The sequence below is a fragment of the Zootoca vivipara genome, chromosome 5, assembly GCF_963506605.1.
Source record: "Zootoca vivipara chromosome 5, rZooViv1.1, whole genome shotgun sequence".
Classification (NCBI taxonomy): Eukaryota; Metazoa; Chordata; class Lepidosauria; order Squamata; family Lacertidae; genus Zootoca; species Zootoca vivipara.
The window spans coordinates 72,775,599-72,797,276 of record NC_083280.1 but is presented as its reverse complement, the minus strand read 5'-3'; the positions used below and the strand labels follow the sequence as shown (position 1 = coordinate 72,797,276).

Genomic DNA, 21,678 nt, shown 5'->3' with positions numbered 1-21,678 from the left:
CTTTTCCTAGGCAAATTGTCAGCCTCCAGAGCTAAACCCAAATCTGAAACCACAGTCACTCTGCAACCTACCTCACAATGTGGTTGTGAGCATAAAATGGGGAAGGAGGAGGAGAATTATGTTCACCACCTTGGGCTCCTTTGAGGAAAAGTGGGATATAAATTCAATTAATGAACAAATCCTGTCAGCATCCCTTCCTGCCTATTTTCCAGGGTGGGGTGGGAATAATTGTGGCTAGCAATCACAAACTACACATATAAAACAATCCACAGTTCTACCAAATCATAAATTAGGATAAAAACCAAGACCACAATAACAATCACAGGCAGCCACATTAAAATATCAAAACATCAGAAAGCAGAAGTAATTCAGCCTTTTTAAGCAACCACATCCTAGCCAGCTTCCGAAAACAGTACAGTGTAAGGGCCTACCATACAGCATGTAACCTTCAGCTTCTCTGATACCTTCACTGAGCAAAATCTGTTCTCAGTGAATACCTCACACTTCTTCCAATGCTGCTGAATGCAGCAGCCTTGGCTTCATAGCTGCCTTTGCACTTACACACGTTTAATAAAGAAAGGGAGGGTGGAAGAGTCATGCTCCAAACATTTAGCCTTAGACTGTTTTTAAGCCACCCAGTGTTGCTGGTGTGCTCAAGACATGGACCAAGCACAATGCAATTTCACCCATTTTTCCAAATTATTCCACATGGAAACTATTTTAAGGAAATCCCTTATTTATTTGAAACCTCCAAAGGTAATAATTTTAAGGCACAATTCAGACCAAATTGGGCAGCAATGGTACCTTAATTGCCAAGTGTTTTGTTTAGTTATTCTTGTAGGGAATCATCGTGTTATGTATTCAGTTGCCTGTGTTTGCCTGAACTTGAGTCTGAACTAAGGATTCTGGGCCCGATACATATCTAATCACAGAATGTTTCAGGATTTGGGCTGTAGCCATTGGTCCTTAAACTCTAAGTTATGATTCAAAGCTTGGGAGTTTAGACACTGTTGTGTATTGAATAGCAGGCACAACACAGGAGCAGAGTAGCCAGGAAGGAGTTAAGGCTAGGAGTGACTGTTTTAATTAGTTTCACCTGGAGTTTGTAGGCTGGCCCAGTTGGCTGCATATATATAGGAGTAGGCTGGGAGTTGGTCTTTCTCTTTTACTTGTCTGCTGTGAATAAAGAGATTGTTGCAACCCCATTGCCTGGACTTATATGCAACAGACACATTGAGAGTGGGAGTGGCCCAGGCCTTCAGAAAAGTATATAAGCAGTTGCCTTGCCCCAGTTGTCCAGTTCTTTCAGTTCAATAAAACTTATTGGTGTTATCACTGTGTCTTGCTTCATGGGAACCCACCTACACTTCACATAATTTCACACAATATGTTTTAAGAACACTGCAAAGTCACAGTTAAACCCTGGGGAATTAGCTGATTTTAAATATTTGCACTGTTCCTTTATTTGCACTGTGCCCAGTCTTATTCAACATCTTTATCAAAGACTTGGATGATGGGCTTGAGGCATAGCTGCCAAGTTTTCCCTTTTCTCGCGAGGAAGCCTATTCAGCATAAGGGAAAATCCCTTTAAAAAAGGGATAACTTGGCAGCTATGGCTTGAGGGCATCCTGAGCAAGTTTGCAGACGACACCAAATTGGGAGGGGTGGCTAATACCCCAGAGGACAGGATCACACTTCAAAATGACCTTAATAGATTAGACAACTGGGCCAAAGCAAACAAGATGAATTTTAACAAGGAGAAATGTAAAGTACTACACTTGGGCAAAAGAAATGAAAGGCACAAATACAGGATGGGAGACACCTGGCTTGAGAGCAGTACATGTGAAAAGGATCTAGGAGTCTTGGTAGACCACAAACTTGACATGAGTCAACAGTGTGATGCAGCAGCTAAAAAAGCCAATGCAATTCTGGGCTTCATCAATAGGAGTATAGCATCTAGATCAAGGGAAGTAATAGTACCACTGTATTCTGCTCTGGTCAGACCTCACCTGGAGTACTGTGTCCAGTTCTGGGCACCACAGTTCAAGAAGGATACAGACAAGCTGGAACGTGTCCAGAAGAGGGCAACCAAAATGGTCAAAGGCCTGGAAACGATGCCTTATGAGGAACGGCTTAGGGAGCTGGGTATGTTTAGCCTGGAGAAGAGAAGGTTAAGGGGTGATATGATAGCCATGTTCAAATATATAAAAGGATGTCATATAGAGGAGGGAGAAAGATTGTTTTCTGCTGCTCCAGAGAAGCGGACATGGAGCAATGGATTCAAACTACAAGAAAGAAGATTCCACCTAAACATTAGGAAGAACTTCCTGACAGTAAGAGCTATTCGGCAGTAGAATTTGCTACCAAGGAGTGTGGTGGAGTCTCCTTTGGAGGTCTTTAAGCAGAGGCTTGACAGACATATGTCAAGAATGTTTTGATGGTGTTTCTTGCTTGGCAGGGGGTTGGACTGGATGGCCCTTGTGGTCTCTTCCAACTCTATGATTCTATGAATATTTATACATTCCCCCCCCCCAAATTCTAACATAATAAATTGAAGAAAGAGTAGGTATAATCACTTATGCCCTGGTTATCTGCATTCATTCTATACAGAGACTGCATGGAGGTTGCCAACATGCTGTTACTATTGGACACCATTGTGGAAGCATGGTGAAGATTCTATTCCTCTGAACATTCACCTGGGCAGAAGAGGACTTTGCTCCTGTAGACTGTGTAGAAGACAGCTGTTGATCAGGACAGGTGCTTTGGATAGCTGCCAAAGCATAGTGCAAAAGGGCACCAGCCATTTGGCATCTGTACAGCAGCCATCTGGCCAGTTTGGATGTTTATCCAACTTTATGTCATTCCTCGCAAAGAGAAAATAGTACTTGTGCAGCAGCAGGTGAGCTTATCCCAATGAGTGGTAATTCTCAAGATGGTACGTACAGGTTCCTAGGAGAGCATATATATCTCAGATTATGGCTGGCTGGGTTGCTCGCCTTCTATAAAATTGCTATTGCAATCTGAGAAGATTTTGCCATTTTATTGCTAGAAAGGCACTGCAACTTAAAAGCAAAAAAGGGGGGTTGCTACTTTGACTGGTACCGTTCCTACTGTTTGTTTCAGTTTCTGAAAATTTAGTGAATGATAGGGTAGCAAACTGTCTCTTGTATATTAACTAAGGTGCATCCCATAATAACAGGAGTTAATATTATTAAAATAATGTCCCCAGAGACTTTTTTTAAATAAAAGGAATTGTGGTATCTACATTGTACACAAGTTTAGACGTGTGTGTGTGTGTGTGTGTGAGAGAGAGAGAGAGAGAGAGAGAGAGAGAGAGAGAGAGTTTTCCAGGATGCAGAAAACCTTGGCTGATTGTAAACAGGATAAACAATTCACCTAGAGACAAATTGTTCGGCAAACCCTGACATTCAGCTGTCATTCTTCTGAGTGTCTTCCTGGAATGGTGGGTCTCTCTGATGTAGGGAACTGGCACTGATAAGGTCTTAACAGAAGCAGCATGCAAGGAACAAGGGAGTGGACACAAGATGGAGGGTGCTTGTTTCTTGCTTTTAGTGCTCAGAAAACTATTTTTGTTCACAATGAGACTGCAAACCCAGAGGAAATCAAGCTGCAAGAAGGAGCATCTGGAACTGCACCACTTGGACTCTCTTTTTCTGAAACAGCTGCTTTACATCTATAGCTGCAGGCAAGGTAGTGGGTGCATGCTTTATTCAAATATTTCTATCCCATCTTGTATCACTTGATGCCAGGGAGATCAAGATATAAATTACATAAAAGGGGTGACTAACCTGTGGGCCAGATTCAGCCTGCAAGTTTCAGGAAGTGGCCCATCAGCCCCCACAGCTTTATCTCCTGATCTCAGCAGAGAGATTGGAAGATAAAGTGTTTTCTCGGTTCTTTGGATTTTGCATTCTGCACCATACCTACCCTAAAGCTGAGAGGGGGCAGTCCTGGAAATGCTGCTTTTTACCTTTCACATCTCTTTCTGTGAAGTGTAAAAGATGGTGCTACCACCCCTCCACTCACCTGCTCAGAACTATGATTGGAAAGGTTGGAAGTGCCGCCATTTACTCTCCAAAGATTGTCTTTCCCACGCCCACTCCCAAGCTGTGATGGAGAGAAGTGGAAATGCTACCTTTTACTCTTCACAGTAAAATAGTTCCCAATGAAATCTTATTATTTCATGTTCCATTAAAACTGAATATGACACTACAGTATCTGTCAGATTCACAAATACAGATGTACTGCCCTCATGGGAGATTTCACATTGCCTAGTTATCTGATTTCACATTGCCTGGCGTGCTATGGTCCATGGGGTCACGAAGAGTCGGACACGACTAAACGACTAAACAACAACAACAGTTATCTGAGCAATGTAGGTTAGCCTAAATTCTGGGAGTGTGAATAGTCTCCATAAGAGCCAGGCTGCAGGGAGAGAACTACAACATAGCAGTATTAGCAAAACTGTTTAAAACTAGTTTCCTTTTGTATTCAAACAACATACCTGAATATGAACACTCAATAATAAGAATCAGCCCTTCATGGAATGAGCACCTTCCAATTTTGAGTGGGCATTTCACAAGCAAATTGAATACACACACACACCCCAGCGTTGAGAACTTCAGCCTTTTCTCATTCAGTTCATAACTAATTTCACTCATATAGATCCATCTCATATGCTTTTTCCAGAAATCTACTGGAGAAAGGAGTTAATATTTTGGCACAATTCACAATGAAATAAAGACTCCTTAAAGGAAAAACAGTACAGGCAGTTTGATCAACTATTTTTGAATAAAATGGCTTTGGTACATACCCTGTCTGTTTTCCCTTCAGTTTGAGTACTGGTGCGGCTGTGTGCATCATGATCGTCTTCAAGATCAGAGACATCTTCAAGTTCTTCTGGGGTCTGTGAAAAGAACGTGACATTATTCTTATGCATGAACTTTAAAAATGTCATACACCTGTGACAGAATACCAGACTTCCGCCTGGACCTAATGTAGGTGGCATATTGCCCCCCACTTCCACAATGAATGCACATATAAGAAAAATGTGAAGAATTCAAGAACATGAACTATTATTCATTTCAGCCTATTTAACTAGTTTTTGTGCAGCATATAATTATATAACTGAATGTACAGTCAGACTGTTTTACCCCCATATTTTGCACTGATCATTCCTGATTTTCTGGGATGTTATATTTGTGACAGTTATGCATGGCTTACACAATGCAATGTTTCTATCACAATGCTATCACAAAATGGCTTGTGATTATATAAAAAACAAATGTTACAAAGTAACCTATGAGGCTTGTAAAAGGAGGCTGATTTCACCACGTTATCCTAATAATTCATTAGGATAAATATTAGAGCTACCGTATTTCCCCTTTTTTAAGACACCGTCTTATAACTTTTTTTCCTCAAAAAAACACACGGTGGCTTATTTTCAGGGGGTGTCTTTTTTTAAAAAAAAGTGCTGGTACAACTGGGTCCCAGTGGCTCAGGACACTTGGCGCTCTCTTCCGCGCACATTATAAACACCACACTCTAGCCAACTGAGCTCTCCAGTTTTTACTGTCAACCAGGCTGGCAGCAGCTTTCCAGGATTTCAAACTTGGGGGTACCTGGGGGTTAAACCTGAGATCCTTCTGCATACAGAGCACAGGGTGCTCTGCCACTCTGTTATGGTCTTTTCCATTTTCTGCCTCTTCTATTTTTTCCCTTTTCCCTCCTACCCATCCTGAGTCAAGGGCTCTCCTTCCTTGGAGGCTTTTAAGCAGAGGCTGGATGGCCACCTGCCTCGGAGACAGATGTGCACACAGGGGGGGACTTTGTGAGGGAGGCCGTGGCCCGTCCCACTCTGAGACGCTTGTGAGGGAAGCGCGAGGGGGACGAGGCTTGGGCCATGCCCCTGGCGCGGGCGCGCGCAACCCCAACTGACGGACCAACTGAGGGAAGGGAGGGATGAAAGGGGAGGAGGGGGAGGGGAGCAGCTTCGGCCCTCAGTGAGGAGGCCGGGGCGGCTGAATGACGAGCCGAAGCGGAACCTTTTCTCTGTCGGGGGGGGGAGAGACGTGCGCGCAAACACACAGAGACGCGCACGCGCACACACACACACACCCCGAGAGAGAGAGACACGCGAGCGCACACACACACACACACACACACCCCGACACACCGAGAGAGAGACGCATGGGGGAGAGAGAGAAAGAGACACACACACACACGCGCACACACACACACGCGCACACACAGAGACGGACGCACAGGGAGATAAAGAAAGAGACGCGCACACACACAGAGAGAGTGCGGCTGCAGCGCTGACAAAGCACAAAGCAGCGCTGCACTTAGGGGACGATGGCCAGGGAGGGGGGCTGCGGGGTCGAGGCAACGTGTGAAAGGGAGGGATGGCGAGGAAGAAGTGGGGAGTGAACTGATCGGGGCTTTAACATGCCCGCACGCGCAAAAGGGAGGCTCGTAATGTGGAGATCGGTTCTGGCTGCTTCTCTTAAAGTGCCTAAGCAACGAGCCTCTCTCTCTTTCCTCCTGCCGCTCGTGCCCTTGGTGCTCCGTGCGGCGCTGCTTCACGCTTTGTCAGCGCATGAGCCGCCACCGCTTCCGGGCACTGACCCGACCCGGCAGGCTTCCTCCTCCTGTCGCGGCCGGCATGCTGGGTCCTGCTAGCTGGTGCGGAAGTATGGCTTATTTTCGGGGTATGTCTAATAGCTCTCAAATGGTTAAAAACCCTGCCATGGCTTACTTTCTGACTACGTATTAAAAAAGGGGAAACACGGTACGTGTGTGCAAATGATCTCTCACAATTCTCCAGAGAAATTGGGACCATCTCATCAGCTGGAGGTCAGGTGACCAGTGCTGCCTCACCATGTTGTCCACTTCTGTTTAATAGTTGACTAACACTTCAACAATATCTGCTCTCTTCTCTGCTATATCTCTGTACCAAAAGCACACAGCCTCATCTGCCACTAAGGTGCGTGTGGTGCTGCTGCTGTTTTGATGTCTGAGCAGCTGAAAATGTCCATTAGCAGTCAATAAGTCTTTAGTTGTTGAAGTTAGGCCTCAACTGAGGTTAGACCACTTAACAATCAATAAAAATTGATACTGAAAAGCTCTGCAGGCGTTTGCCACTTTCTTTCACCTGTCCCACCCATTTTCTCTAATTTTGGGGTAAATTTTGCTATAACATGGGGTGGTATTCAACTGCTCAGAATAAACCAGATGAAATTATTAGACATGTATCTACAAAAATTCTGACAAGCTCTAATGACAAATAAAATCCTGGTTGAACTAATTAAATTCTAGCTGAAATAGTTTTATTACAGACATATACACACTTGGTTTCATTTGTCATTTTTCACTCCTGTCACCTAATTTCTGTATAGTGCAGCTGCTGCTACTGGGAGCTATAGCTCAGAACATCTGGAGGGCACCAGGTTAGGGAAGGATGCCCTATGCTGACAGGCAGTGGCTCTTCAGATTCCCATTTAGAGGGCTTTCTCAGCCCCTAGGACCTTTTTCCTGGAAATAATATGCATTGTCCTTTCCCTAATTTAGTATTCTGCAGTGAAAATCCTCTTGAAATTGTGAGCGACACATTGATTATACAACATCCCTGATCCCTGTACTTTGAGAATCTCTCTCCTATCAAAATGTTCAAAATCCTTCTCTTTGTGGGTACTTTTCAAGTGCTATAGCAGAATATATATGAATGGTATGGCCTTGCAATTAGTGTAATAGCGTGGCTATTACTCAATCTAGCCCAGTATTGCTTACTCTCCAAGACCACAATAATCTCCATCCCCACTACCCAAGATCATTTTAATTTACATAATGAGAATGCAGCCAGATTAGACCAAAGGCCCATCTAGATCACCATCCTATTTCTACTAGGGTCAAACATACATGCCCAGTAAACCAACAGACAGTGCTGGAAAGGCAATCACCCTCCCCTGTTGTTGCTCCCAGGCAATGGCACCCTGAGACTGAATATGCACACAAGGCCAGTGCAAGGCACTTTACTGCATGAAGTGAAGGACAGAGTGCTGTCTCCTAGGGTTCAGCCCTGCTCACATAAGGAGCAAGAGGTGCAGCACTCTCCAGCAGATCTCCATACTGCCAGTAACCCAGAAGAGTCATGGGATTGGGACATCTCTGCCCCAGGACTGGAGTGCCTACACCAAATGCCTCAGTTCTTGGCCAGCACTTACATCTCTCTCTCACACACGCACAGCTGCTTCCCATCTCCTGCAGTCATAGGCACAGAGGAGATGACAAGGCAGGTAGAAACTTCAGAGCCACCACTGAAATTCCTGGCTAGCTGCATATGGGGCAGCTTGGGAGGAGAGAAGGTAAGTACATGCAAACACCTGCTCAGATCAGGGCCTGAGAGCAGAAATGGAGGTAGCCTCCAGTTCCTATAGGTCCAAAGTTAAGATGCTTCATTACTGAAGCAATGACTCTTATGCAAACTCCACCCTTCCTAACCTGTGGAAATGGGCACACATACCCTGTCTCACAAGTGAACAGAAGCCAATCAGCCTGGCAGTTGAGAATTACTTCAACACTGCAAAGAATCAGGAGCAGCCAACTGAGCAGTGCAGGCATGGCTGTTCTGCTGATCTTGCTTCCCAACGGCATGCACTGCTATTTGTTACTGAAAGGGGGTGGGCTATCAATGGAGGAATCAACATGGTGCAGCTATAGCCGAGATTGTGTTGGATTCATTCTGCCGTTGCGTCCACCGTATCCGAGGGCAGTAGGCTACCTTAGTGATAGCAGGAGAAGCTACAGGACATACATGGCCCAGTCCTGCAACACAGCTACTCCCTCCTCCAGAGCATCTGCCACCTGAAGTGTCCCCTGAATTCTGCCCAATGGTAGGGCTTGCTCTGATGCCTACAGATTCATGCCTAACCCTGAGCACACATACTTTAAAAACCTATAAATATCCATAGAGGAAAGCTATCATTACTTCACCACACAACAGCAACTGGTTGGCTACTGTTGAAAACAGAGTCCTAGCCTAGATAGAACTTTGCCTTGGTTCAGAAAGACAATAAAAGACTACATTCTTAAACCACCCTGGTAAATATGAGCTTATAATACGATTGAGCAGGCTGCTCAGAAAAGAAAATCCTTAAAAGATCTTCATTATACGTGTATTTGTTTTTTTTCCATTACATGCAGGAAACCCCAGATTTTACTGTTCCACAGTATACATTCTTTTTTCCTAAGCAGAAGACAATCACTGTAGGCAAATATGCTGTAGTGATGGGTACAAGCTTAGACAGCTTTTTCACTATTTGAAAAACAATCCTCAGACCCTAGAGCAAAGTACAACTGGTGTTACATCTGCAATGCAGAGAGGACTTGACTCATCTAAATCTATAGTTTTGGTCAGAACAAACATAGCATGTAAGAAAATGCAGGATTCAATCCTGTCTTGATTCAGTTCTATATTGAGAGGATGTTGAAACAATATGACAGATAAAAGTAATGGAGGGGGTCCACTGTGGGAGATGCAGTCCCTCGTGCATTTTTTCGGTCAATTATGTAATCATAAACATACACAAAGATTGCCTCCAGACTCCAGTATTCTGTGGGAAGGATTGAAGTGCATACTAGAATTTTAGGTTTGTGCAATTCAACTGATTTAAACAACTCTATTGTCCTAGTAAACCCCCCCCCCCCCCCGGAGGACTTTTTGTCGTTAGATCTGAAATGTGTGGAATGATTGAATAATTAACAGGGAAATGTGTAAACACCACATAAGCAAATCAGGATGTTCATTGTTGTATAACTTTCCTGCAAGAAAATCAGATTGATCAAAAAAGACTAGATATAGTCTAAGCTGCATGAACACTGTGCAAGCAAATCAGGATGAATAGATCAAAATGGACAAGTATAATTTCAGCTCATGGCAACTACCATTTTTAGTCAACCTACCGGTATGCAGAGTTTTACTGACATTGCTGTGGACTGGATCAGTTGAGTGAATGGTTGATGCCACATGCTGAACTCAGCACAGATTGGCTTCTGACTAGATTTACATTGCTATCACTAGCTAGTTTAGTCAAGAAGATTTTTTTTATATATTGCAGGTAGTACCTTTCCCCACGTCTGCTCCATGCCCTATGTTCTGCTGACTTTGCCTTCCAAATGAATGGCATGGATGATCTCACCTAATTCTGCAGTCAATGCAAGGATGCCACACTGCTACTTTGGCAGTCATATCTATGCAATGACATATCAAATGTGAACCTTTTCACCGAGAACTGAAAAATTGCTGGTAGGCTTTTTTTTTTTTAACCCTTCTGGAAGTATTTACCAAAGCTGTGATATGTTCTTTTGAATATATTTTGCCAAAGCTCTTGGCAAATTCTTGGTGAATCCAGAGTTCTTGTTCAGTGAAAACAACTCTGAAATGTTGAAGGTTTTTCAAGACTCCATGTACCGTAAGATTTAGTTATCTCCTCTAAGCAACTTTTTGACAATGCATAAATTCTGTAAGAGTCAATTAATATGCATTTCCCCACAGGGTCCAATCTTCATGTCTGTACTAGCTTTTCTGTTATTCACCAGTGACCCTATTGCTGGAAGACCAATATGTCCTATAAAAATTAATAAGTAATATTCTGTATTTTAAGCATTAAAAATGCTACCTCATTGACAATATTGAACAGATTGTACTTGCACTGGAAACCTCAGTCCAACTGCCTAAATAGCCCTTAAAAACCCAGGCCCACAGAACTTGCATCCCACTTCCATTGACACATGCACTCTTGCCACCACCCCTCGACCTGGAAACAGAATACCTGAGCTGGGTGCAGGTGAGGGGGGGGGTAACAAGTGGGGAAGCTACGTGTAGTCCTAAAGTTATGGGCCAAATTTCGAGGGTGGAATTTTGGGGAGCGGGGGTGAATAGATATACCTGAGGGAATGTGTAGAAGATACAGGTGGGATGGGGGTGGGCTTATAGGAAAACCATTTGGGGGCCCAAATATGAAGGAATGTATTTGCTTGTGACTCCCTTCCCTTGTCTTCTCTTCCTCTCTCCCCATTGCCTTTTTTAGAGTGCAAGGGGGCAGGAGAAGGCTACTGCTCTTGACTGTGCAAGTCAGTAAGGGGCTGCCTAACCTGGCAGGGGTTGCAGTTCATATAATGAAGGCTGTTGCCTCATCAAATCACTGGTAGTGGAATTAACCATTTTAGTTGACGGACTAAGCTTGTATGAGGAGGGAAATTATCCTTAAGGCAGGCATGTCAAACCTGCGGCCCTCCAGATGTTTTGGACTACAATTCCCATCTTCCCCAACCACTGGTCCTGCTAGCTAGGGATCATGGGAGTTGTAGGCCAAAACATCTGGAGGGCCGCAGGTTTGACATGCCTGCCTTAAGGGGTATGTGTGGATGAGGGACGAAGCATGTCTTTGGGTGGGGTTGGTCACAGATACAGTGGTACCTCAGTTCTCAAATGTAATCCGTTCCAGAAGACCGTTCAACTTCCGAAACGTTCAGAAACCAAGGCGCAAAGCGCTAGCTGCAAGTTCAATTGAAAAAAATTGAAAAACACACAGAAGCCGTTCGACTTCTGAGGCATGTTTGAAAACAGAAGCAATTACTTCCAGATTTTCCACGTTCGAAAACCGAGGTACCACTGTACTGCTTTTTGCACTGGCAGAGGACTCGTCTATTTATGCAAAATAGGGTGCCCACTTCCCCCTATCCAGCCATGCAGCCCAAAAAGCTGCTCCTGAGAGTTGGGCGACCTTCCAAAACAGTGTGGGGCATGACATAGAGGAGTTAATGAAGGAAGGAAAGATAGAAAATCCTACAGGAGAGCCACAGAATGTATGTAGTTGGTCAAGGCAGACATGGACTCAAAAGGTTTTGAAACCTCTGCCATAAAGGTCTCCCCTTCACTGCAGAATACTGCTCCCCTAGAGACTTGTCAAAGCTTGAGTCTCCCAGAAGAGAGAGGCTGCAGCATCCAGGAAAGGGACATGGCTGAGACCCTGAACAGGAGAACTTCGTCCCAAAACATATTATTGCAGGTCCCACTTGTTCATTTCTAATCTTGGGAGCATGAAAAATGTTCTTTCAGATTCATTGCCTGTGATTCTGAAAAGGCTATACAGTAGTAATTCTCTCATCACACACAAAAGATTGATCCTCCTTCTTTGCCTCTTCCAAGGAAGTTAGATTCATATGACATCAATGACACTTTATACTACAAGGAGAGAAAAGTACTTAGAAAATGTTTAAGAACTCAACTTTGGGGAGGAGGGTATATAGAAAATATGGCATATCAGTATGGTGGCGTGTCATGACGTAAAGATGTTAAAATCATGAAAGTGGAACAGAACTGTTATAATGTGTAATTGAGCTGTTTAGATGATGCCAAATGAATTTCAATACATTTTATACTCTGCCACACCGTAATATATTTGAGGTAAAACACATTTTACATAAATGGTATTTCAGATATGTTTTCCCAGAGTTCCTCAACATTTTATTGGTATTATTTTTCACTACTCTATGCCTTTCAAGGAGTGTTTTCTTGGCACCACAGGAGTAATGGTGCAGCCCTTGGGGGGAGAGGCAAAAATGACAGTTATTTTGAAAAGCTCTAAAAAAGGACTTCTCAAATAACTTGTCGGTATTTTGGACAATATTTTACATAGGGCTCTAGAGCCCCAAGGAAACATTTCACACTGTGCAAGGATGAGTGTTGCCAAACTCTATCAATTCTTTGATACATAAAAAATAAGAAAGGAAGGGGATTAGGTTGTAATTAAAGAAGGGTAAAACCCAGTGTGGAAGTATTCATATGCCTGGATTTTGGTGTCAGAAATCAGTATCATTTCTGGACTGCCAACCAGATACAGCCTTCCCCTTATCAGGCTGCACCCATGCACCCATGGCTCTGGGTGGAGGAGTGTGATTCCTCGGCTGGAGTAGGCTCAGAACAGGTGATAGTCACATGTCTCATCAAGCCCAGATGCTGTAATCAGCACACTCAATTTCCCCTGTTGGTTGGCCCACGCCTTGGATTTTCCAGGGAGCTTTTTGGGACTGACCTCCAGGTGCCCTGACCTGATTGGCTGCAGAGGAGGGAACCTGGCCTGACTGGACTCTGGATGCGGACTGCACACTAACATCTGCCATGGGATCATGCACTCCAGTGGGACCTGCCACCAGGTAGCCCATGGTTCAGGACACAAATATGTTTTAAAATCCTGATCCCACCCGTTTGAGAATTTATTGTAACTCAGCTTATGTCACAAATTCCCTGGAACAAGGCGCCATTGAGACATTGTCTGAAGCTGTGCAATTGCTGCTGCGCCGGTAGCAGGTTTCATAAGTGTGTGATATGCCCTAACTACAGGTGGAAGAAGCAGACATTACCCAGAGCAGTGCGGGTAACAGGACTTGAGAGCACGTCTGCTTAGAATTCTCACCTCTGTTTTCGTCTTGCTTGGTCTTTTATTGAGAGTGAAGTCCATGAATGCTAATCATACTCTAATAATATTTATAGTTAAGCCCAGCGCTGGTATATTTTACACCTTGTTCACATTATGCTCCAAGCTGCTGTAGTCAGTTCAGTCATAACTCATATAATTCACATCTACCTATGAACTGCCTTTGGCTGAGACAAAAGGCAATCCACCTGATTTCATAACCCCTGCATTTGATTTACAAGTTACATTTGAATAGCACAGTCATGAGAACTGCTGAGCAAGAACAAAAATGCTTAAGGGGAATTATGCCATCTACGATTCCAGTGAAAATTTAGAAAGCCTAGTTCCATAGCGATGTTGGAGCGCTGATTCCCCAGTGTGGAAAGCCAGCATGGGGAAGGTCCATAACATAATGTTAGAGCACTTGCTTTACCCACAAAAGGTCTTGGGTTCAATCCTTAACAACAGCAGACAGGGCTGGGGAAATTCCCATTTGAAGTTCTATGCAACTGCTGACAGCCAGTGTAGACAATATTGAGCTAGAGCAGGGTTTCTCAAACTTGGGTGTCTAGTTGTTTTTGTACTACAACTCCCATCATCCCTAGGTAGTAGGACCAGTGGTCGGGGGTGATGTGAATTGTCGTTCAAAAACAACTGGAGACCCAAATTTGGGAAACTTTGACCTAGACCATTCATCAGACTTGATATAAGGCAGCTTCCTAAGCCTAGCCTGCCAGGACAAATATTTAGGATTGTGGTATAGAAATATAAGGTGGCAGACAAATGTATCATCTTAATCTGTCATTAAGATCTCTTTGATCTTTTTAGTTAGTACCTTTTACAGCCAGAGTCTATGCATGTCTAATCCAAAGTCAATTTATCTGAATCCAGTGAGATTTACTGCCAAGGATGTGTAACTAGGATTGAAATTCTAGTTTCTTAGAGGCCCTTACAAGCATTCATGAGTGTACAAAACAGGAAATGCAAGCAATAATCTGCCCTCTACAGTGGTTGTAGTTTGCTCCTGTGTGAGAAGAGCATTAATACAGTTCATTGGGCACAAAAGTGACCCATCTACTAGCAGCCATTGTTTATTTGGATCTTGAGCTAATGCTCTTCTGAGACTATTGAAATAGAAGGGCACATCCAGAGCCCTCCCTCTCTTCTGGTTTTTTAATCTGTGCTTCTGCAAGTTTGGGGCTATTACTACTTTTTAATGTAATCATGAACACTGGAGAATCCGCCTCATCCCCAATGCTGTTCCTCTGAAAGCCAAAAACATTTCCAAAGGAACAATTGCTCACAAAGCATTTACAACGTTTATAACCAAAAACCCTATATATGTATTGCATCATCAAGGCTATAATAAAGAGGCTCAGTCACAGAGGCCACAAAATTTAGAGGCAAGGCCAAATCTCCAGGTAGACATTGTCCTAAACTTACCCTACAGTGTAAGCAAACACACAAGCACAATGGCACGAAGGCAGAGAGAAAATTGATCCTATTGCTAACAGTCTTGTGGGTTTGTCAGCTTTTATACCTAAGGATTTTGTTTGTTTGTTTCACAATACCCTTAACACCCATATGTCATTCCAAATAAATGGTGATTGCATGGTTCTGCTGTATTTTGTTGACCCAAGAGACAGCAATAGCTCTTTCAGAGCCCTTTAAGCCAGATTTTCAGCTCCATTTCATTGCTATAAGAAGCCTGTATGTAATTCAGTGACCCAAAACACATTAAGCAAACATGCCAAGTTCCAGCCTCGACAAATCAATGGACACATTTTAGTGGTACAGATGGATTATTTATGTCACTGAAGAGAAGCTTCTGTAGGACTCTCTGATCGATGAACTGCAAGACACTCTGCATGTTTCGCTGGTGAAGTTTTGCCTTAAAGTGACCAAAAAAGGTCCAAGACTCACTTCCAAATGAAAATTGGTGGAGTGACCAGGACCTACTATTGATTGGTAATTATATTTTGTGGTTGGGAAGCTGTACGTAAAGACTACAATATGACAGCTTTGTGGACATAAAGATTGGCCTTGTGGGACAATGCATTATACTTGTAATCAACAAAATAAAGATGGTACCCAGGCTTCATCATTTTGTAGTATGGATTTCTGTTCCCGATTATGTGGTCTGTATAATCCTAACCCTAACCCATTACACTGACCTAAGCCAATGCTTACACTATTAGATCTCATAAGTTGCTTTCCAAGATCTCAAAATCAACACTACTCCTGCTTCATCCTGTTCATCTCCAGTCATATTAAAATATATTAAAATATACATGTAATCTGTTCAGTGAGGTCCAGACAAACATTATGAAATATACACAACCAGACGTATATTTGAGTCTTCATAGAAGCCCAGGACTAAGGTTTAAATAGGCTTAATTTGAACCACCATCTTGATTTGGAACAGTGCCCAGCATCCAAATATAGATTCTACCTCCTTTACCTTGGGAACCTTCATGTTGAGTTTGGTAATACCAAAGAGGTAAGTTGGCACAGGTTGGAACTATACAGCCAAATTGGGTAACACCTTGAGAGCCATGCAAATTGGCAAAGCCCTGCCAAATGACGATATCTTCAGGGGTGTCGAAATTGGCAGAGTTCGGAACTGCTGTGCCAGCAATTGGGCACAGTCATACTAAAGCCACATTTCAGACAGCTATCTTCCTTCAAAACGGTGTCTGGAATCACAACAGCAATGAAAACTGCTCCTCTCACCTTGGGAACCCACGTCAAATTTGGTGACAAAATCTCAAGAGGCGTCCAATACACAGAGAACAAACAGACAAACCATTTCCCAAAATATATAGTAGGTAAGCCTCACAACAACCAGAAACCATCAGTCTAGCACAGTAGTTCCCAAAATTCTTGGAATGGTTATGCTTGTTTTATTATCTTAATCTGTTTTTATAATTTCATATTAATTTGTTGTAACCTGCCCTGGGACCTTATGGTGAAGGGCAGGTAAGAAATCTTATAAATAGATAAAATACATTGAAAGCATTTTGGCACAAGGCTATGCAAGGCTGCCACAGAGGATGGGCACGATGCTTTACCTGGTGCTGAAGCCCAATCCTGCCATTTTATCAGACTGGAAGGAAAAGAAGGAAATGGCAAGAGATTCTCTGGGTTGGTTCACTGATTGGGGTGACTGGTGAGAGACATATAGATTCCACAGTGAGTTCTGCATCCAGACACAATTCTAGAGTAGCTGCTCCATTGTACTCATGGGATGAGCTAATAGACAGCATCACAACAGAATTCTATTTCTAAGCCATGAACTTTCTGTGATGCAACTTTCTGTAGTGTGCTTTTGCTTCTATGGAAAAGTCACACCACACAGCCTCCACAGCAACTCTGCCAACAGTGTATCAGTAAAGGGTCAGCAATAGCAACAACTTTATGGCCAATTTAAAACACTGTTATTTTGCAAGTGAATATGCGATAAGGGTCGATGGCAAAAGTAATGCAAGTGAAATGGTTATCTAAGCAGAGGAGCTGCAGGTTAATGCTGTGGGAGTTTCTGCTATGAATAAAATAATAAAAAACATTTGAAACCTGGAAATGGACAATTTTGTTTCACAGTAGCTTAAACACAATTGAAGATAAATGAAAGTTTCGAGAAAGCCAATTTTAAAAAAATAAAATATAAACTTCTCTGCTGAAGTACACTTGGGTTGATAGCTTTAGAATATCTGCTGTGGTGTTTTCCCTCTGAGGTACAAATATTTTCTATTTCTGCAAGGACTATAAATTTCCATACAAATTAGGGCTCTATAAGAATTGCATTGTAATGCTAATTAGATAACTAAGTCCTGTCAAATGGATGCAAAAAAAATAAAATCCAATAATCATTATGCTTCTTTTTCATTATTGCAGCATATTGTTAATTTCCTCCAGGGCTTATTATTGCTTAAATTAGAGAATAGCAGTTACAGTAGGATGGCACTGAAAATGTACTTTTCTCGATGGAGAAAAAGATAGGAGCTAATACTACTAGCAGTACAATACTGATTCACACAGTCAGCTTGGCTATGATATGAGAGAATCAAGAATAATTGTATAACTGAAGGTGGATTAGATCCAAAATATTTATATTCGTCTATCTCTTCTTTCCACCAACTCATTTCAGGGAAGCTGTGAAACTCTTGAACCTGTGGTCTGGAGGTAGATTTGGGTGGATGGGGGTAAATAAATTGAGGATTAATCCAGAGAAAGCTGCTGTGGATTGAGGTTTATAAATTCAGTGAATAGCTAGCTGTATTTTGGCTTGTGTACTGTTTCAGAAAACGCAAATTAGGTAAATTCACACTAAAATGTGAACTGAACTGAATTTCTCCTCTACCTCTACTCACAGATAAGTTCCAACAAAGATCCATGCCAATAAGAGTTTCTAGTTGGCAGGTTCAAATTCAGGTTCAAGTATTTATTTAGACTTCCTATTAATCCCAGATGAGAGGCTGAGTAGTTCCCGCTTGGACAATCTCCCCATAGGTTTATGTAAGTTGGCTATTTTCCTGCAGAGGGAGAGGTGGTGGGGTCTTTGAGTTCAGCTATCTATCTATCTATCTATCTATCTATCTATCTATCTATCTATCTATCTATCATCTATCATCTAATAGCATGATGGTGCAATTGATACTTATTTTCTCATATTCAATGAGGCTTCCTCCCATGCAAGTGCTCAGAAGACTGCTGCTTGACAAGCACCAACTACCTGCTACCTGTGCCATCCTTTTATCTATTACTATTCTTTTCATTATTAATATGTTATTATAGATTATTAGAATATTGCTGCTGCTGTTTTATTGTGTGGGGGGTGTTAGGGGAGGGGTAGTACCTCTGAGGGGTCCTTCTGGGGGAGTTTGTCTACCTTTGGTCCCCATCCTACACTCAGCTCTCACCCGTTGCCCCCAGAAGCTGTCAGCATGTGACAGCGACCACATCCCAGAAACGGCTTCAACTGGCCAGCAAAACCAGGTGAGGGTCTCAAACCATCAGGGACTTAAGGACTTCCCCTGCATGCGAAGACAGGCTCTGATGAGACCAATAGTGGGTCCAACAGTCAATTAGGTGGTTTCTGGATGTGCTGTAAGAGAAAATGAAGGGCAGATGGCCTCTTGTACACCTCCTTCTGGCAACTCCTGCTGCCAAGCTGGTGGCATATGCTTTTCTTTGGACCACATCAGCGAGGATGAGAGGGCGGTCTTGTTTGGCCAGCCCAAGACTGCTATACAAACTGCCCTGGTTCACAACCTGGGAAGGTCACTTCAGTGCTGCTAACACAGCAGTTTTACTTCACCCCAGAGGTGCACTCCATTGTCTCTTGAGACAGATGGATGTCAACAACACCAAAAACATTGTTACATTTCTAATCCAACCTCTATCAGATTATTTCATGGTATGAAAATACAACATGAACTATATATATAATCGTCCTCATAAAATTCAATCAACAGTAAGATCAACATAACTAGCTCAAAAGCAGCTGCAGTTAGAGCTCCAGAAGTGATTGACTAGCCAAATCTTAACTTGGCACTGGAATGAGACCAATAAAGGTGCCAGCTGGTCCTCTGAAGGAAAGGCATTCCATGGCTGGGGGTAATACAGAAAAGAAAGCCTTCTCTTACACCTCCACATAATAGACAGCTGGGTGTCATCAGCATTGTCTTCTCTGGGGTGGGGGGAGATGAGTGGCAGCACTGTGCAGTGGAAGCTGTGGGACAGGCTGGGTGCTGTCTCTTACTCTTCTGCCACCTGAGGCAGCTACTTCATCCAGCTCTGAGTGGAGCAACCGTAACACTGTGTCTCTGAAGAGGATTCCCGGTTAAGTGGGGACCCAGGGTTTGTCTGAAAGGAATCTTGCAAGCATGTCTTGCCCTACCTTATTCCACAAATGCCCCTTCAGATGGCTCAGACAAGGAGTTGTGGCTGATTGTAGAAGATACCACACAGGAACCGGGTAGAAGTTCTTTGTAATGCCCCAATATGCTTATAGATTGAGAGGCTTCCTGGAGAGGAACTGCATCACTTCCTTTTTGCCACAGTGCTAATTGTTGGCACTAAATAATGATGTACATAGTCAAACAACATTACTGTAATTGACCACCATTGATGTTATTTCGTCATGCTTGCACTCTGATCATAGTTATTAATGTTGGCAGGTCATAAATTGTCGCTTGCTCTGAAACAGAGTATCTTTTAACTCTGATTATCCATCACTTGTGAACGTATAAATTGTGTTGACTATGAAAATTGTGCTGCATATGGAGGCAACAAAGCAATGAAGGGTACACGTCTCCCGTTTCCATAGCAAAAGAAAGGGTTTATTTTTAAATCAGCTTTTTGTTGAGATGACATCTAGTTACATATATAATTGGAAACATCAGCTGGGAATTGGAGATGTCTAAGGGGAATTAAATTCCACTGATTATCTATACAGCAGAGTACATTTGAAAAGGATGGATTGGTGAGGAAAAGATGCTCACAGGGAATAAATGCAGAGTCCTTGTATGTCCTGTAACAGAACCTAGACAGAGCTCTTATGCTGTATTTTAAAACATTTTCTTCCAAGAACATTAACCAGATTTTTTAATAGGGAAATGTTTTGTATAGACTGTTCTTCTGTGGCCACAGACAGCAGCACTTTCAATTTGTTCTCTTGCCATCAATTGGTTCAGGGAGATCTTTAAGTCGTTAATCAAACTCTCAAGGGATTCTTCTCTGGGCAGCTGATAAACCACTTGGCTCATCATCACAGCCCAAGTTAAACACATACAGCCCCAAACTCAATTAAGTCTGTTAATAGCTGGTTGTGGGAAATTTTGGACTTCTTGAGCAGTGATACATATTTGTATCTCAGTGGATCATTGAATATCTGGCTTTTCCATATACTAGATCAGGCATCCCCAAACTGCGGCCCTCCAGATGTTTTGGCCTACAACTCCCATGATCCCTAGCTAACAGGACCAGTGGTTGGGAAAGATGGGAATTGTAGTCCAAAACATCTGGAGGGCCGAAATTTGGGGATGCCTGTACTAGATAATGCTGATAATCTTGATTTCTAGATCCCAGGACACCAAAACACTGTCCATCTAAATATGAATGTACATATGATTAATAAACTAGATGGGACCCAGATGTGATTATTTTACCCTGACAATATATATAGGGCTGCTCTGAAGGGCATTTTGAAAACTGTGTATATACCGGTATTGTTGCATACTTCCTTTCCTGAGTGGTGAGACATTGTAGAAGCAACATTTACCAGGTTTTGGTTTCCTTTGTAGAACAGAGGACTTTTTGATTATATTTGTTTTATTTATGTATACAGAAGTAGAACATGGGTGGAGGCAGGAAATGTGTGCTTAAGTAATGCAAAATCTACTACGGAAAATCAGAGCTGTCAGGGGCTACTACCCATGATGGCTGTGTTCTACCTCCACTGTCAGAGGCAGTATTCAGAGCAATGTTTCACTTTGGACCTGCTCGTGGGCTTCCCATAGACATCTATGAGTACAGGATGCTGAACGATGGACTTTGCCCTGAACCAGCAGGGCTATTTTATGGTCTTACGTTTTGACAAGGGGGGGGGGGTCAGGGAGAGAGAGATATTTGCCTCACCTGCCCCTGGCACATTCAGCCAAGTTCCTGCTTCTCCCTCTATCTCTCCCTATTTGACTTATACCACTGCTTTTTGATCACTCACACCTGGCCCCTCTCCTTACCTGGGCTATTGGTGGAGTGTGTCACTTTCTAAGTTGTGATGGTTTTTCCATTCAAGCACACTCAATAAAGCTCCAGCTATCTCCCAACCATTAGATTCCATGAAAGATACATCAACCAAACATCCTGGGCTATCAGAAACCACCCTGGCCAACAATGCAGTTAGAATATTTTAATTATCACATGTAGGTGAGCAGTTTAGAAATAAGAAATGAGCATGTCTGAACATGTGATAATGAGGGATCAAATCAAGTCTGGATGTGATGGATGTGGAAAAGGTATTAACGTATGCGTACAGGAGGGAATGCATGACAATTGAAGTTGGGCCAAATTGCAATTAGGGTATCAGACCTCTCTTCTGACATGAGTATATTTCTACATAATATAGCAAAATGGGGGATTTAAACCCAAGACATGAATAGGAATGGAGAGAAGGTACTGA

At 42.8% G+C, this 21,678-nt stretch overlaps 1 protein-coding gene across 1 annotated transcript in view; it reads right to left on the bottom strand.

Moving 5' to 3' along the window:
* CTNNA3 (catenin alpha 3) overlaps positions 1-21,678 on the bottom strand; it is a 550,231-nt gene that overhangs the window by 55,956 nt on the left and 472,597 nt on the right. The window contains exon 14 of the mRNA XM_035137674.2: positions 4,835-4,927. Within this exon, the coding sequence (XP_034993565.2) occupies positions 4,835-4,927 (93 nt within the window). The remainder of the gene's footprint in view (positions 1-4,834; positions 4,928-21,678) is intronic.